This window comes from Bombina bombina, chromosome 5, assembly GCF_027579735.1.
Source record: "Bombina bombina isolate aBomBom1 chromosome 5, aBomBom1.pri, whole genome shotgun sequence".
NCBI classification, from domain to species: Eukaryota; Metazoa; Chordata; class Amphibia; order Anura; family Bombinatoridae; genus Bombina; species Bombina bombina.
Window position 1 is genome coordinate 318,735,655 of NC_069503.1, and position 19,379 is coordinate 318,755,033.

At 38.8% G+C, this 19,379-nt stretch overlaps 1 protein-coding gene across 2 annotated transcripts in view; it reads left to right on the plus strand.

Annotated features, from left to right (window-relative positions):
* Positions 1-14,794, plus strand: part of TMEM106B (transmembrane protein 106B) — a 127,768-nt gene extending 112,974 nt beyond the window's left edge. Inside the window, exons 8-9 of one of the 2 annotated variants that reach the window (XM_053714102.1) lie at positions 5,110-5,169; positions 10,469-14,794. In XM_053714102.1, coding sequence (XP_053570077.1) covers positions 5,110-5,169; positions 10,469-10,679 — 271 coding nt within the window. In that variant the 3' untranslated portion in view covers positions 10,680-14,794. Of the gene's footprint in view, positions 1-5,109; positions 5,577-10,468 lie in introns of those variants that run through there. The other variant, XM_053714103.1, reaches the window with a different exon arrangement.
* Positions 14,795-19,379: the final 4,585 nt, after the last annotated feature.

Genomic DNA, 19,379 nt, shown 5'->3' on the forward strand with positions numbered 1-19,379 from the left:
CTCTCTCTTTGCTCAGGCTTGGGCAAGAGATGTTCAGGATCCCTGGACACTAGAAATAGTTTCTCAGGGTTATCTTCTGGAATTCAAGGAACTACCCCCAAAGGGAAGGTTCCACATGTCTCACTTATCCTCAAACCAAATAAAGAGACAGGCATTCTTCATTGTGTAGAAGACCTGTTAAAGATGGGAGTGATACACCCAGTTCCAACGGCGGAACAAGGAATGGGATTTTACTCAAATCTGTTTGTAGTTCCCAAAAAAGAGGGAACTTTCAGACCAATTCTGGATTTAAAGATCCTAAACAAATTTCTCAGAGTACCATCGTTCAAGATGGAAACCATTCAAACGATTCTACCCACAATCCAGGAAGGTCAATTTATGACTACCGTGGATCTAAAGGATGCGTATCTACATATTCCTATCCACAAAGAACATCATCAGTTCCTAAGGTTCGCCTTTCTGGACAAACATTTCCAGTTTGTGGCCCTCCCATTCGGGTTAGCCACTGCTCCAAGGATTTTCACAAAGGTACTCGGATCCCTTCTAGCGGTTCTAAGACCAAGGGGCATTGCAGTAGTACCGTACTTGGACGACATTCTAATACAAGCGTCGTCTCTTTCAAAGGCAAAGGCTCACACAGACATCGTTCTGGCCTTTCTCAGATCTCACGGATGGAAGGTGAACATAGAAAAAAGTTCCCTGTCTCCGTCGACAAGAGTTCCCTTCTTGGGAACAATAATAGATTCCTTAGAAATGAGGATTTTCCTGACAGAAGTCAGAAAGTCAAAACTTCTAAATGCTTGTCAAGTTCTTCATTCTATTTCTCGTCCTTCCGTAGCTCAGTGCATGGAAGTAGTAGGATTGATGGTTGCAGCAATGGACATAGTTCCTTTGGCACGAATTCATCTAAGACCATTACAACTGTGCATGCTGAAACAGTGGAATGGGGACTATACAGACTTGTCTCCAGTGATTCAAGTAGATCAGAAGACCAGAGACTCACTCCGTTGGTGGCTAACCCTGGACCACCTGTCCCAGGGAATGAGCTTCCGCAGACCAGAGTGGGTCATTGTCACGACCGACGCCAGTCTAGTGGGCTGGGGCGCGGTCTGGAAATCCCTGAAAGCTCAGGGACTATGGTCTCAGGAAGAGTCTCTTCTCCCGATAAACATTCTGGAACTGAGAGCGATATTCAATGCTCTCAGGGCTTGGCCTCAACTAGCAAAGGCCAGATTCATAAGATTCCAATCAGACAACATGACGACGGTTGCTTATATCAATCATCAGGGGGGAACAAGGAGTTCCCTGGCGATGAAAGAAGTGACCAAAATATTAAAATGGGCAGAGGATCACTCCTGCCACCTATCTGCGATCCACATCCCAGGTGTGGAAAACTGGGAGGCGGATTATCTGAGTCGTCAGACATTCCATCCGGGGGAGTGGGAACTCCACCCGGAGATCTTTGCCCAGTTGACTCAATTATGGGGCATTCCAGATATGGATCTGATGGCGTCTCGTCAGAACTTCAAGGTTCCTTGCTACGGGTCCAGATCCAGGGATCCCAAGGCGACTCTAGTGGATGCACTAGTAGCGCCTTGGACCTTCAACCTAGCCTATGTGTTTATACCGTTTCCTCTCATTCCCAGGCTGGTAGCCAGGATCAAGCAGGAGAGGGCCTCAGTGATCTTGATAGCTCCTGCGTGGCCACGCAGGACTTGGTATGCAGACCTGGTGAATATGTCATCGGTGCCACCATGGAAGCTACCTTTGAGACAGGATCTTCTTGTACAGGGTCCATTCGAACATCCAAATCTGGTCTCCCTCCAGCTGACGGCTTGGAAATTGAACGCTTGATTCTATCAAAGCGTGGGTTTTCAGATTCTGTGATAGATACTCTAGTTCAAGCCAGAAAACCGGTAACTAGAAAAATTTACCATAAAATATGGAAAAGATATATCTGCTGGTGTGAATCCAAGGGATTCTTATGGAATAAGATCAAAATCCCTAAGATCCTTTCCTTTCTACAAGAGGGTTTGGATAAAGGATTATCAGCAAGTTCTCTAAAGGGACAGATTTCTGCTTTATCTGTCTTATTACACAAACGACTGGCAGCTGTGCCAGATGTTCAAGCATTTGTTCAGGCTCTGGTTAGGATCAAGCCTGTTTACAGACCTTTGACTCCTCCCTGGAGTTTAAATCTAGTTCTTTCAGTTCTTCAAGGGGTTCCGTTTGAACCTCTACATTCCATAGATATTAAGTTGTTATCTTGGAAAGTTTTGTTTTTGGTTGCTATTTCTTCTGCTAGAAGAGTTTCTGAGTTATCTGCTCTGCAGTGTTCTCCACCCTATCTGGTGTTCCATGCAGATAAGGTTGTTTTGCGTACTAAGCCTGGTTTTCTTCCAAAGGTTGTTTCTAACAAAAATATTAACCAGGAGATAGTTGTTCCTTCTTTGTGTCCGAATCCAGTTTCAAAGAAGGAACGTTTGTTACACAATTTAGACGTAGTCCGTGCTCTAAAATTCTATTTAGAAGCTACAAAAGAGTTCAGACAAACTTCTTCTCTGTTTGTCGTCTATTCTGGTAAAAGGAGAGGTCAAAAAGCGACTTCTACCTCTCTTTCTTTTTGGCTTAAATGCATCATCCGATTGGCTTACGAGACTGCCGGACGGCAACCTCCAGAAAGAATCACAGCTCACTCCACTAGGGCTGTGGCTTCCACATGGGCCTTCAAGAACGAGGCTTCTGTTGATCAGATATGTAAGGCAGCGACTTGGTCTTCACTGCACACTTTTGCCAAATTTTACAAATTTGATACTTTTGCTTCTTCAGAGGCTATTTTTGGGAGAAAGGTTTTGCAAGCCTTGGTGCCTTCTGTTTAGCTAACCTGATTTGCTCCCTCCCTTCATCCGTGTCCTAAAGCTTTGGTATTGGTTCCCACAAGTAAGGATGACGCCGTGGACCGGACACACCAATGTTGGAGAAAACAGAATTTATGCTTACCTGATAAATTACTTTCTCCAACGTTGTGTCCGGTCCACGGCCCGCCCTGGTTTTTTAATCAGGTTTGATGAATTATTTTCTCTAACTACAGTCACCAAGGCACCCTATAGTTTCTCCTGTTTTTTTTTTCCTCCTGTCTGTCGGTCGAATGACTGGGGTGGGCGGAGCCTAGGAGGGACTATATGGCCAGCTTTGCTGGGACTCTTTGCCATTTCCTGTTGGGGAAGAGACATTCCCACAAGCAAGGATGACGCCGTGGACCGGACACACCGTTGGAGAAAGTAATTTATCAGGTAAGCATAAATTCTGTTTTTCGTACTTTAGTTTATTTTATTTTATTGTAATTAATTGTAGTTAATGTAGGGAATTAATTTAATTGTAGTGTAGTGTTAGGTGTAATTGTAACTTAGGTTAGGTTTTATTTTACAGGTAAATTTGTCTTTATTTTAGCTAGGTAGTTATTAAATAGTTAATATCTATTTAATAAGTATTGTACCTAGTTAAAGTAAATACAAAGTTGCCTGTAAAATAAAAATAAACCCTAAGATAGCTACAATGTAACTATTAGTTATATTGTAGCAAGTTTAGGGTTTATTTTATAGGTAAGTATTTAGTTTTCAATAGGAATTATTTAGTTAATGATAGTAATTTTATTTAGATTTATTTAAATTATATTTAAGTTGTGGGGGGGGTTAGGGTTAGACTTAGGTTTAGGGGTTAATAACTTTATTATAGTGGCAGCGACATTGGGGGCGGCAGATTAGGGGTTAATAAATGTAGTTGGGTTGCGGCGACATTGGGGGCAGGAGATTAGGGGTTAATTAATATAATGTAGGTGTCGGCGATGTTGGGAGCAGCAGATTAGGGGTTCATAAGTATAATGTAGGTGGCTGCGGTGTCCGGGGCGGCAGATTAGGGGTTAATAATATAGTGCAGGTGTCGGCGGCGGCAGATTAGGGCTTAATAAGTGTAAGATTAGGGGTGTTTAGACTGGGTTTATGTTAGGGTGTTAGGTGTAGACATAAAATGTATTTCCCCATAGGAATCAATGGGGCTGCCTTAGGAGCTGAACGCTGCTTTTTTGCAGGTGTTAGGTTTTTTTCCAGCCGGTTCTCCCCCATTGATTCCTATGGGGAAATCGTGCACGAGCACGTTTAGCCAGCTCACCGCTACCGTAAGCAGCGCTGGTATTTACAGTGAGATGTGGAGCTAAATTTTGCTCTCCGCTCACTTTTCTGCGGCTAACGCTGGGTTTATAAAAACCTGTAATACCAGCGTTGTCTGTAGGTGAGCATAAACTGCTCGTTAGCATCGCACAGCTTTACCAACAAAACTCGTAATCTACCCGTTTGTTTGCAACACGTCTCTGTCTGCCAACTCCCTCAAAAAGAAAATAATTATGTTGCAAGAGAAATAGGGTTCATCTCAATACATATGGTTTCTTAGTTTCAGACAAGGTACCATCTAGATATAAAAAATAAGATGGCTTTAATCCCCATCTCAGTACAAAGAAGTAATATCACCTGTGAACCAGCCATGTGTGGGATGCCAAGTGTAATTAGCAAATGGTTGTAGCGCTCCAGACCCGTGCACGCTCTTGAATTTACCTTCCTACTTTTCAGCAAAGGATACCAAAAAAATGAAGAAACTTTGATAATGGAAGTAAAATGAAAAGTTGTTTTAAATTGTATGCTCTATCACAATAAATCACAACAAAACAGGAATTTGTGTTGTATGTTCTATTGTACTACATATAATTAAACATTTTACATTATGATATCAAACTGTTTAATGTCCCTTTAAGATGCCTCCTTATATTTGTATTTATGAAATTAGCTTGTTGGCCATGAGAATGAAAAAAAATATATATATGGGCACTTCCTAAGTTATTGTGTATCTTAAAAGTAAGTATGAGTTAAAACTGGAATGGGTAACTACACAACACTGATAAAATGTATTGCAAAATCATTTGATTGTATGGTGAGTAATATTTTTGTTTATCTTCTCATTTAACCATTGCATTTCTTTTGCAGTAAATTGCCAGTCTTTTTGCTTGTTTAGTAGTTGTTTCCTTGTCATTTGTTTAATGTAACTTCTTCTCATTTTTAGGGTCACGGTGACTATTTCCTATTTATGCCACCCGGAGCAGCTATCGCAAGAAGTTTACCAGTATGTCGACTGTGGGGGCAATGCCACTTATCATCTTGGCCAATCAGATCATCTAACCATTTACAAACCACCACAGTAGATTCGTTTGTTGCTGTTATAAAAACCATTGAATGGTTACTGGCAAACAGAGACCAGTCAGATTTATAGTGTTACTGATGAGAGCTTGATGTGCTTTGGGAATACATAGAAAATGATTTGAGACATTTGATTATCATCATAAAAGGTTATGATTTAATCTAAAGATTGAAAGATTCATGTCGCACACAAATTGTGTGTATTTCCCCTCCCCCATTAATTTTAGTTTATGTAAATATGCCTTTACATGTGAAGTGATGTGTGTTTGTGTGCGATTTATTTTAATTTTCTGTGACTTTAAATACTTCATAAAGAATATTGTACTTTTTAAATATTTTGTTTTTGTGTTGTTTCACCATTCCCCTTTTTAATTGTCATATATATACTTTAGTTGTTGTGCATGATCTTTTAAGAGTTTTCATTTGATTTACACCGGCACTTTTAATATGCCTGTCAAAAATATTAAGTACAAAAAAAAAAAGTGTTTTTGTGATATAGGAACCTGAACACATTTTTGTTTTGTAGTTTCAACAGTTAAGATCTTCAAAAGCAGTGGTGCTAATCAATTATGTCAACAGTGGAGGAGTTACAAGGCTCGCGCTTGTTAAACGACACAGTATTATGTAATGTTTTAAGCATGGCAGCTTCTCCTTTTTATTTGTCTGGAGAACAGAGCTTCCTGCCCAATAACTATACCCAATACACTTCCTCTTGTTAAGGGTCTTGTCACTTCTCTGCTGGGTTTGATTTATTGTGGATAGACACGATAGCATTATCATTTGATCACTTTAAGGGCAATCCTCTTGTGTAAATTGTTAAGGTTTATTTTACACAAATCTAAGCTCTGGCTTTGAGTTTACAATCTAGAGCAAATATATAAATTATTGCTTTCACAACCATTAGTGTCCAGTGATATTTTTCAGTTGTAGAATTTTCCAGTGCTTGTAGGTACACAAGATAAAAAAAAAAGTGCAGATGCGTTAATATTGTAACATAATTGTTATTGCACCTTATTCCAGTGACTAACAAAACCAATCACTATACAATTAGGTTTGAGGATAATTTTTTATTTAATTTTGCTGCCTGTTCAAATATTTGATTTTTTTTAAAAATTGGCCATTTTTATATGGTCACTGTTTAGTGATACTTTTTAATTTTAGAATTTCACAGTTTTATCAGCTACTCAAGATTAAAAAAGTGCAGATAAGTTAGTGTTGTAACATGATCGTTATTTAGGTTAGTTCATATTCAGTGACTAATAAAGCCTGTCACTATGCTGATAGGTTTGAGGGTAATTTTTAATTTGATGTGTTCTGCATCAAACACGCTTAGTGTCATTATGAAGTTATTTTTTGTCGTTTGCTTAGCATCTCACATTTTCTAAGATCTCTTGCTTTGTCTGAATGCATGAGATGCACCATACAATGCTGGTTGGAACCTGTGAGGTTGATCTTTCTGTCAGATCTGATTGAACTACATTATAGAAAACCATTTTGAAAGTTGTTCAACTCAGCGAGCAAGGTTTGTCTTCATCAATTACAATCATGTAATCCGTATCCAGCATCTTATTGAACAAGAAGTACCTTAACGGTGTTAATTCTGTGTGTCCTTAAATGTACAGCTGCTAAAAACTGTGGCTAACAGTTTGTGACTAAAGTAGCATTATTTTGTTTTTACATTTTTATTTTGTGCTGTTGCTAGTTTAATATTTTATGATTGTTATGGGACTTCTTAACTATTAGTTTAAATAGTCATAAAATCAAGCATCTAAAAGATAGAGAAATAAGCTCTTGCTAGTCCCACTTTGCAGCCTAGAGAAGCAGTTCTCAACTGCAACACAACAATCTTTAACCCTGTAAGTGCTAAGCACTTTCCCACCTGGGTGCTAAGGTGATTTAAGGTTTTTTTGACATTTTTATTTTTTGAAATTTTTATTTTTTAACTTTTGTAATTTTTTTTTTGCTTAGATAAGTGAGATACAGGCGTCTAAGCAGCATGCCACCTTTCTCTATACTTTGTATTGTAATTTTTTAATAAAGTTGCACGGTGACGTCATCACGTCATTGCATGTGACGTCACCATGCAAAACGTGAAGCCCCGGCGATGCCTGTCACTATGCATGCTCGATCGCCGTGTAGGAGCCCCCAGACCTCCCTCAAGGTGGGAGAGTGCTAGCGATGGCTCTGATTAGTCGTTAGCACTCAAAGGGTTAAAGGTATACTAAACACAATTTTTTTTTCTTTCAGGATTCAGGTAAAGCATGCAATTTTAAGCTCTAGACCTGTTTCACTTAAAGGGATACAAAACCCAATTCTTTTTGTTCATGATTCAGACAGAGCATGTAATTTTAAGCAACTTTCTAATTTACTCTGGTTGTCAATATTTCTTTGTTCTCTTGCTATCTTTATTTGAAAAGCAGGAATGTTCAGAGCCGGACCATTTTTGTTCAGCACCTGGGAAGGGCTATCTGATTGGTGGTTAAATGTAGCCACCAATAAGCAAGAGCTATCCAGGGTGTTGAACGAAAAATGGCCCGGCTCCGAAGATTTACATTCATGCTTTTTTAAAAAGATAACAAGAGAACGAAGAAAGATTAATAATAGGAGAAATTAGAAAGTTGCTTAAAATTGCATGCTCTATCTGAATCATGAACGAAAAAAATTGGGTTTTGTATCCCTTTAAGTAAAACAGGCCTAGAATCATTAAAATATTAGGATGCTCGCTACTACATACCTTTAAAGTGAATGTCAAGTTAAACAGATTACATAAAGTGAAATAGTAGCAGTTAAAAAATTAATGAGAGTTTTATTCATGAAATAGTTAGGATATTCTTATCTTCAGAGCTATTTAACTATATACGCTACACAGATAATAGCTGAAGCTCTGGTCGCCATTTTTAGCATTTGATTGATCAACTAATCGTTGTTTCAGCCCCTTTGCACAAACGTCACTGCCCAGGGGGAAACAACGATTAGTTGATTGCAGATGAGTCATTTGTCAATCAAATGCTAAAAATGGCGACTGGAGCTTCAGCTATTATTCGTGTAGCGTTTATAGTGAAATAGCTCTGAAGATAAGTATATCCTAACGATTTCATGAATGAAACTCTCATTCATTTTTTAACTGCTACTATTTCACTTTATGTAATCTGTTTAACTTGACATTCACTTTAAACTTCCAGTTAAAATATTTTATATGGTCTTAAATGTTTTTTGTACTAGTAACTCATTTGAATTTAGCAACTGATTTTAATTGATATTATTTATAAAATAACTTACACATCATATTTGTGAATATACATATTGAAATTTCTAATATAATTTAAGCTATATGATGATTGACAAATTAGTATGGAAACTCTGTTAATGATTGTAAGAATCATATAGATTGAATTGGGTATTAATGCAATGGGGATGTCAAATGCAAAATGTTTGTGTCTCAAACCAGTATTTCCCTACCTTACTCTCAAGCCCATTGACGGGCAAGGACTTTTCGATATTTGTGCCTGGGTAAAGATTTGTCCAGATCTAGATATGCATTAACAACCTGTCCTTATTTAGGGATGTTACCTAAGTTATAACTTATGAAACTAATTTGTGATTTTATCAAACACTATGGCCTAGATTTGGAGTTTGGCGGTAGATGGGCTGTTAACGCTCCGCGGGCTTTTTTCTGGCCGCAGCATAAAATTAACTCTGGTATCGAGAGTTCAAACAAATGCTGCGTTAGGCTCCAAAAAAGGAGCGTAGAGCATTTTTACCGCAAATGCAACTCTCGATACCAGAGTTGCTTACGGACGCGGCCAGCCTCAAAAACGTGCTCGTGCACGATTCCCCCATAGGAAACAATGGGGCTGTTTGAGCTGAAAAAAAACCTAACACCTGCAAAAAAGCAGCGTTCAGCTCCTAACGCAGCCCCATTGTTTCCTATGGGGAAACACTTCCTACGTCTGCACCTAACACTCTAACATGTACCCCGAGTCTAAACACCCCTAACCTTACACTTATTAACCCCTAATCTGCCGCCCCCGCTATCGCTGACCCCTGCATATTATTATTAACCCCTAATCTTCCGCTCCGTACACCGCCGCAACCTACGTTATCCCTATGTACCCCTAATCTACTGCCCCTAACACCGCCGACCCCTATATTATATTTATTAACCCCTAATCTGCCCCCCACAACGTCGCCGCCAGCTACTTACAATAATTAACCCCTAATCTGCCGAGCGGACCTGAGCGCTACTATAATAAAGTTATTAACCCCTAATCCGCCTCACTAACCCTATCATAAATAGTATTAACCCCTAATCTGCCCTCCCTAACATCGCCGACACCTAACTTCAATTATTAACCCCTAATCTGACGACCGGAGCTCATCGCTACTATAATAAATGGATTAACCCCTAAAGCTAAGTCTAACCCTAACACTAACACCCCCCTAAATTAAATATAATTTACATCTAACGAAATTAATTAACTCTTATTAAATAAATTATTCCTATTTAAAGCTAAATACTTACCTGTAAAATAAATCATAATATAGCTACAATATAAATTATAATTACATTGTAGCTATTTTAGGATTAATATTTATTTTACAGGCAACTTGGTAATTATTTTAACCAGGTACAATAGCTATTAAATAGTTAAGAACTATTTAATAGTTACCTAGTTAAAATAATAACAAAATTACCTGTAAAATAAATCCTAACCTAAGTTACAAATAAACCTAACACTAGACTATCATTAAATTAATTAAATAAAATACCTACAATTACCTACAATTAACCTAACACTACACTATCAATAAATAAATTAAATACAATTGCTACAAATAACTACAATTACATAAACTAACTAAAGTACAAAAAATAAAAAAGAACTAAGTTACAAAAAATAAAAAAATATTACAACAATTTTAAACTAATTACACCTACTCTAAGCCCCCTAATAAAATAACAAAGACCCCCAAAATAAAAAATTCCCTACCCTATTCTAAATTAATAAATGTAAAAGCTCTTTTACCTTACCAGCCCTGAACAGGGCCCTTTGCGGGGCATGCCCCAAGAAAATCAGCTCTTTTGCCTGTAAAAAAAAACATACAATACCCCCCTCCAACATTACAACCCACCACCCACATACCCCTAATCTAACCCAAACCCCCCTTAAATAAACCTAACACTAAGCCCCTGAAGATCTTCCTACCTTGTCTTCACCATCCAGGTATCACCGATCCGTCCTGGCATCCGGTGCTGAAGAAGTCCAGAAGAGGCTCCAAAGTCTTCCTCCTATCCGGCAAGAAGAGGACATCCGGACCGGCAAACATCTTCTCCAAGCGGCATCTTCGATCTTCTTCCATCCGGTGCGGAGCGGGTCCATCTTGAAGCAGCCGACGCGGATCCATCCTCTTCTTCAGTTGTCTCCCGACGAATGACGGTTCCTTTAAGGGACGTCATCCAAGATGGCGTCCCTCGAATTCCGATTGGCTGATAGGATTCTATCAGCCAATCGGAATTAAGGTAGGAATATTCTGATTGGCTGATGGAATCAGCCAATCAGAATCAAGTTCAATCCTATTGGCTGATCCAATCAGCCAATCAGATTGAGCTCGCATTCTATTGGCTGATCGGAAAATTGACTTGTTTGTGTGATCCAGTCAACAGCTAGTTTTACCATAGTAACCTGGTTATATAATTTAATATTAGGCAGGCCATATCCCCCAGCCTCTTTGTCAAGATACAACAATCTTTTAGCTAATCTGACCCTTCCCTTTCCCCATAGAAAGGAGTTGCATTCTTTTTCATAGTACTTTAAATCAGTATTTTTGAGAGACATAGGTAGATTTTGCAATAAGTACAATAGGCGAGGAAATAAAAAAGTCTTCAATATCGTGATTTTGGCTGATAAAGCTATGGGAAGTGGTCTCCATCCATCTAGAAGCCTCTTACTTTCTTGAAAGAACTTTGAAAAATTTAAGCTATACCATAATCCTGGATTACTGCTTACATTGATACCCAGGTATTTAATTTGTTCTACTTCTTGAAAGGGATGCTTACCCTGCTGCCCACAGGGTTTTCTAACCCATAGTATTTCTGATTTACCCTGGTTGACCTTATAGCCAGAAAACGCACTGAATTCCTCTATTAGTTCTAGTAATACTGGTATAGTTTGAGATGTTCTAGGCAAGAAAAGTATTATGTCGTCCGCATATAATGCCAGAGACACCCTGCCGTCTCCTACTTTTACCCCGGGTAAGCTTTGTCTCAGTCTTGTGGCAAATGGTTCTAGTGACAAATTAAATAATAAGGGTGATAACGGACACCCTTGTCTTGTTCCTTTTGTTAACCTTATTTTTGGCGACAGTTGACCATTTATTTGAAGGCAGGAGTATGGAGTATTGTAAATCAGTTTCACAAAATTATAAAAATTCCCTGTTAAGCCAAATTGTGATAGAGTAGTAAACAGGTGGTCCCAATTAATTAAATCAAAAGCTTTTTCCGCGTCTAATGTTATTAGGGCAACATCATTTTCACATTTTTTTCCTTTAGCCTTAAGCAACTTTCTAATTTACTCCTATTATCATTTTTTCTTCATTCTCTTTCTATCTTTATTTGAAAAAGAAGGCATCTAAGCTAAAGAGCCAGCCAATTGGTTCAGACCCCGGACAGCACTAGTTTATTGGTGGGTGAATTTATCCACCAATCGGCAAGAACAGCCCAGGTTGTAAACCAAAAATGGACCGGCTTCTAAACTTACATTCTTCTTTTTCAAATAAAGTTACCTAGAGAATGACGAAAATTTGATAATAGGAGTAAATTAGAAAGTTGCTTAAAATTGTATGCTCTATCTGAATAATGAAAGAAAAAAAATTGTGTTCAGTGTCCCCTTAAAAGCACTCCTCCAGTAATCCTGGTTTGTATGGATTCTTCAGTCCTTTAAAAAATCCAATCTAAGATGATAGAAATTAGCTTAAATGTCTTATTCCTTATGCATCTGTAGTCATAAATGAATTCAAATTTTATAGAAGTATCCATCCCATGTATCAGCAATTTTCTTAGTTTATGTTCTGCCAATGTTGGCTGGAAGCAGCCTTCAGAATGAAATGACTCTAGTAAAAGAATGAAAGAAAAAAGAAAACCCTCCCTTCAGGTTTAATAAGTTTATATTTAGACTAAAAATATTTTAAAATTGTTTGGTGATAGTGAATAATCTGTTGCTATTAATTTAACGTTTTTGTTTTTAAATGGGACATTTAAAAATGTGTTTTATATTAACATAACACATATGGTTAAAAGCATAACGTGACTGCAGAATGCTTTCTTCAGAAGTTATCACTGCCAGGGTACCAACCTGCTGCTGATACAGTGGTAGGTCATCTGCATTTGCATTAGTCTCCAGAGTATGCTCAGAGTGTCAGCCATCAAATGCTGTGTAATCCTAATACAAGTTATGTCCCTTTAATTATTGTAAATGCAACGCACCAGTCCTCCAGCTCGTATGCCAGGCTTTGTACTGCTTGCTCTATAAATGCCACAAGTTTGAGTAATATTTACTGGGCTACTGTAGATAAAGTGGTAGTTATTCTATCTAATTTGGTGTTTAATTGACAGTACATAGAAATTGTTAATAAATGAGCCTGAATTGATAATAAGTGTCTGAAATAATACCACAAATTGTACAGTTATAGGATCTATTGTGTTATAATGTGGATCTATAGAATTAGAAACACAAAATGCAGTCACTAACCTTCTGATAAGCTCATCTGCTTTCCTAGATTCCTGTATCTTCAGAGATGCACAGGAATTCTACATTAGCTTTTAGGGTTTATTTTTACAGCTTTCATGTTGGTATACCATGTTGTTTAAATCTGCTACTTTATTTTTGTTCATTTTTCTGTTCTAGTGACAACGTACTAATTTGTATGTCATTTTATCACTAGTGACACTTCAAAACTATTTGTTAAACTCCCACAAAGGGGTTAAACACATTATTAAAGTACTGCTTGATAGCAGCAGTGCTCTGTGGGTTTTGAGCAGCACTTTATGTATATATTTTAGCCCCTTTACAGAGGATAAACATTTAGCTTTCCAGCGTCTCTAGCTTGAGGCCTGTGGGCTACATGGGTCTCTAAGCATCAGTTTTTGCGGCCCCTGGGGAAAAAGAAGGGCTAAGAATACGTGCTATAGTTTTTGTGGTCCCAGGAAATAAAGTAGAACTAAAAATGTGCGCTTGTGACAGAAGGCTGAACAAGGTGACCACAACTCAAAAGAGCTATCTAAAGGGGAGAACAGAACATAGAGGGTACACAGCAGCCTTACCTAAACCTGGCCCTTTGCCATGGGACATGTTTAGGAAATATCTTTTTATTTGTCTTTCTTAGCCATACATTTATATGCAACGTTTAAAGGGACATGAAACCCCAATGTTGATTAGGATTCAGATAGAAATTTCCATTTTAAACTACTATTGAATTTAATTCTATTATCAACTTTGCTTTGTTCTTTTGGTATGCCTTGTTGAAAAGCATACCTAGGTAGGCCCAAAGCTGGGAAGTGGCTGCACATATATACCTTTTGTCATTGGCTTATGTGATGTATTCAGCTAGCTCCCAGTAGTGCATTGCTGTACCTTCAATAAAGGATACAAAGAAAATAAAGCAAAGTTGATAGAAGAAAATTGGAAAGCTGTTGAAAATTGTAAGCTTTGTCTGAATAATGGGAGAAAATATTTGGTTACATGTTCCTTTGAGGATTCTAAAATATTGGTCTGTGACTCCTGTGTGGTAGGAAGTTTCCCATCACTGTTCCAACAAATTAGAGCATTTATGGTTATAATGGCCCTTTAGTTTAACCTCTTAATGACCATCGACACACTCTGTACATCGTTGGTCTTTTTATAGGGGTGTGTTTTTTAATAGCCAGCGACGAGATCGTGATATTTTGGGAAGAGTACAGGAGGGAGAGTTTAATAGCGCGGTCTTGCACTATTACAGGCAGACATTGGTATGTCAGTTGTTAAGGGGTTAAAAAAAATAGTGACTTTGTTACATGTATTTCATAAATAAGCGTAATTGTCTTTTATTAACTATAGTGTTAGATATATTTATAAATGTTACTTTTCTGTAGTTTTGGAAACTAGCGCCATATCTTTGTGGCACTAAATATTTCAACTATTTTACTTTAAAATAAGACCACTTAATTTATACTTAAGTTGAAAAGTAGATTGATAGGAAACGTAGCTGCTATTACTGACCTTGCACACTGTATAGAATATTTAGGTAATGGCCTGTAAATGTATAAATATTTTAAAACGTGCTAATTATTTTTTTATGATGCATAAAAATGATTTAACTTGACTCACTTAATGAATAGTGTACCTTCCTCTATTGTAGCATAAACCGTTGCTAAAGAATGTTATGTAGAAATCACTTATTTGTAATTGCTGGGGCATATCCTGTGTATGTTAACTTTACAAAATGTGTCTACTCTGTGTGTATTATCTCTTGTAAATGGTCACACTTTAAAAACATTAAAGTTTGTTTTAATGCAATATTTTGTGTGATTTTATTATCTGCTAGTTTTTCTTTCCTTATCTCTTGTTGGTCCCAATAGAACATAAGCAGCCCATGAGCTAGTGACGTATGGAATATACATTCCTACCAGGAGGGGCAAAGTTTCCCAAACCTTAAAATGCCTATAAATACACCCCTCACCACACCCACAATTCAGTTTTTACAAACTTTGCCTCCGATGGAGGTGGTGAAGTAAGTTTGTGCTAGATTCTACGTTGATATGCGCTCCGCAGCAAGTTGGAGCCCGGTTTTCCTCTCAGCGTGCAGTGAATGTCAGAGGGATGTGAGGAGAGTATTGCCTATTTGAATGCAGTGATCTTCTACGGGGTCTATTTCATAGGTTCTCTGTTATCGGTCGTAGAGATTCATCTCTTACCTCCCTTTTCAGATCGACGATATACTCTTATATATACCATTACCTCTGCTGATTCTCGTTTCAGTACTGGTTTGGCTTTCTACAAACATGTAGATGAGTGTCCTGGGGTAAGTAAATCTTATTTTCTGTGACACTCTAAGCTATGGTTGGGCACTTTGTTTATAAAGTTCTAAATATATGTATTCAAACATTTATTTGCCTTGACTCAGAATGTTCAACATTCCTTATTTTTCAGACAGTCAGTTTCATATTTGGGATAAATGCATTTGTTTCAATCATTTTTTCTTACCTTAAAAAATTTGACTTTTTCCCTGTGGGCTGTTAGGCTCGCGGGGGCAGAAAATGCTTCATTTTATTGCGTCATTCTTGGCGCGGACTTTTTTGGCGCAAAATTTTTTTTCTGTTTCCGGCGTCATACGTGTCGCCGGAAGTTGCGTCATTTTTTGACGTTTTTTGGCGTCAAAGATGTCGGCGTTCCGGATGTGGCGTCATTTTTGGCGCCATAAGCATTTAGGCGCCAAATAATGTGGGCGTCTTTTTTGGCGCTAAAAAATATGGGCGTCATTTTTGTCTCCACATTATTTAAGTCTCATTATTTATTGCTTCTGGTTGCTAGAAGCTTGTTCACTGGCATTTTTTTCCCATTCCTGAAACTGTCATTTAAGGAATTTGATCAATTTTGCTTTATATGTTGTTTTTTTCTTTTACATATTGCAAGATGTTCCACGTTGCAACTGAGTCAGAAGATACTTTAGGAAAATCACTGCCCAGTGCTGGAGCTACCAAGCTAAGTGTATCTGCTATAAACTTTTGGTATCTGTTTCTCCAGCTGTTGTTTGTATTGCATGTCATGTCAAACTTATTAATGCAGATAAAATTTCCTTTAGTACTGTTACATTACCTGTTGCTGTTCCGTCAACATCTAATTTTCAGAGTGTTCCTGATAACATAAGAGATTTTATTTTTTTAAATCCATTAAGAAGGCTATGTCTGTTATTTCTCCTTCTAGTATACATAAAAGTCTTTTAAAACTTCTCTTTTTTCAGATGAATTTTTAAATGAACATCATCATTCTGATACTGATAATGGTTCTTCTGGTTCAGAGGTTTCTGTCTCAGAGGTTGATGCTGATAAATCTTTGTATTTGTTCAAGATGGAATTTATTCGTTCTTTACTTAAAGAAGTATTATTTGCATTAGAAATAACATAATTTATGCTTACCTGATAAATTCCTTTCTTCTGTTGTGTGATCAGTCCACGGGTCATCATTACTTCTGGGATATAACTCCTCCCCAACAGGAAATGCAAGAGGATTCACCCATCAGAGCTGCATATAGCTCCTCCCCTCTACGTCAGTCCCAGTCATTCGACCAAGAATCAACGAGAAAGGAGTAACCAAGGGTGAAGTGGTGACTGGAGTATAATTTAAAAGATATTTACCTGCCTTAAAACAGGGCGGGCCGTGGACTGATCACACAACAGAAAAAAGGAATTTATCAGGTAAGCATAAATTATGTTTTCTTCTGTTATGTGTGATCAGTCCACGGGTCATCATTACTTCTGGGATACCCATACCAAAGCAAAAGTACACGGATGACGGGAGGGATAGGCAGGCTCATTATACAGAAGGAACCACTGCCTGAAGAACCTTTCTCCCAAAAATAGCCTCCGAAGAAGCAAAAGTGTCAAATTTGTAAAATTTGGAAAAAGTATGAAGCGAAGACCAAGTTGCAGCCTTGCAAATCTGTTCAACAGAGGCCTCATTCTTAAAAGCCCAAGTGGAAGCCACAGCTCTAGTGGAGTGAGCTGTAATTCTTTCAGGAGGCTGCTGTCCAGCAGTCTCATAGGCTAAACGTATTATGCTACGAAGCCAAAAAGAAAGAGAGGTAGCAGAAGCTTTTTGACCTCTCCTCTGTCCAGAATAAACGACAAACAGGGAAGAAGTTTGGCGAAAATCTTTAGTTGCCTGCAAGTAGAACTTGAGGGCACGAACTACATCCAGATTGTGTAGAAGACGTTCCTTCTTTGAAGAAGGATTTGGACACAAGGATGGAACAACAATCTCTTGATTGATATTCCTGTTAGTGACTACCTTAGGTAAGAACCCAGGTTTAGTACGCAGAACTACCTTGTCTGAGTGAAAAATCAGATAAGGAGAATCACAATGTAAAGCTGATAACTCAGAGACTCTTCGAGCCGAGGAAATAGCCATTAAAAACAGAACTTTCCAAGATAACAATTTTATATCAATGGAATGAAGGGGTTCAAACGGAACACCCTGTAAAACGTTAAGAACTAAGTTTAAACTCCATGGCGGAGCAACAGCTTTAAACACAGGCTTGATCCTAGCTAAAGCCTGACAAAAAACCTGGACGTTTGGATTTTCTGACAGACGCCTGTGTAACAAGATTGACAGAGCTGAAATCTGTCCCTTTAATGAACTAGCTGATAAACCCTTTTCTAAACCTTCTTGTAGAAAGGACAATATCCTAGGGATCCTAACCTTACTCCAGGAGTAACGTTTGGATTCGCACCAGTATAGGTATTTACGCCATATTTTATGGTAAATCTTTCTGGTAACAGGCTTCCTAGCCTGTATCAGGGTATCAATAACCGACTCAGAAAAACCACGTTTTGATAAAATCAAGCGTTCAATTTCCAAGCAGTCAGCTTCAGAGAAGTTAGATTTTGATGTTTGAATGGACCCTGTATCAGAAGGTCCTGTCTTAGAGGCAGAGACCAAGGCGGACAGGATGACATGTCCACTAGATCTGCATACCAAGTCCTGCGTGGCCATGCAGGCGCTATTAGAATCACTGATGCTCTCTCCTGTTTGATTTTGGCAATCAATCGAGGAAGCAGGGGGAAGGGTGGAAACACATAAGCCATCCCGAAGTTCCAAGGTGCTGTCAAAGCATCTATCAGAACCGCTCCCGGATCCCTGGATCTGGACCCGTAGTGAGGAAGTTTGGCGTTCTGGCGAGACGCCATGAGATCTATCTCTGGTTTGCCCCAACGTCGAAGTATTTGGGCAAAGACCTCCGGATGAAGTTCCCACTCCCCCGGATGAAAAGTCTGTCGACTCAAAAAATCCGCCTCCCAGTTCTCCACTCCCGGGATGTGGATTGCTGACAGGTGGCAAGAGTGAGACTCTGCCCAGCGAATTATCTTTGATACTTCCATCATTGCTAGGGAGCTTCTTGTCCCTCCCTGATGGTTGATGTAAGCTACAGTCGTGATGTTGTCCGACTGAAACCTGATGAACCCCCGAGTTGTTAATTGGGGCCAAGCCAGAAGGGCATTGAGAACTGCTCTCAATTCCAGAATGTTTATTGGAAGGAGACTCTCCTCCTGATTCCATAGTCCCTGAGCCTTCAGAGAATTCCAGACAGCGCCCCAACCTAGTAGGCTGGCGTCTGTTGTTACAATTGTCCAGTCTGGCCTGCTGAATGGCATCCCCCTGGACAGGTGTGGCCGATAAAGCCACCATAGAAGAGAATTTCTGGTCTCTTGATTCAGATTCAGAGTAGGGGACAAATCTGAGTAATCCCCATTCCACTGACTTAGCATGCACAATTGCAGCGGTCTGAGGTGTAGGCGTGCAAAAGGTACTATGTCCATTGCCGCTACCATTAAGCCGATCACCTCCATGCATTGAGCTACTGACGGGTGTTGAATGGAATGAAGGACACGGCATGCATTTAGAAGCTTTGTTAACCTGTCTTCTGTCAGGTAAATCTTCATTTCTACAGAATCTATAAGAGTCCCCAAGAATGGAACTCTTGTGAGAGGAAAAAGAGAACTCTTCTTTTCGTTCACTTTCCATCCATGCGACCTTAGAAATGCCAGAACTAACTCTGTATGAGACTTGGCAGTTTGAAAGCTTGAAGCTTGTATTAGAATGTCGTCTAGGTACGGAGCTACCGAAATCCCTCGCGGTCTTAGTACCGCCAGAAGGGCCCCCAGAACCTTTGTGAAGATTCTTGGAGCCGTAGCCAATCCGAATGGAAGAGCTACAAACTGGTAGTGCCTGTCTAAGAAGGCAAACCTTAGATACCGGTGATGATCTTTGTGGATCGGTATGTGAAGGTAAGCATCTTTTAAATCCACTGTGGTCATGTACTGACCCTTTTGGATCATGGGTAAGATTGTCCGAATAGTTTCCATTTTGAACGATGGAACTCTTA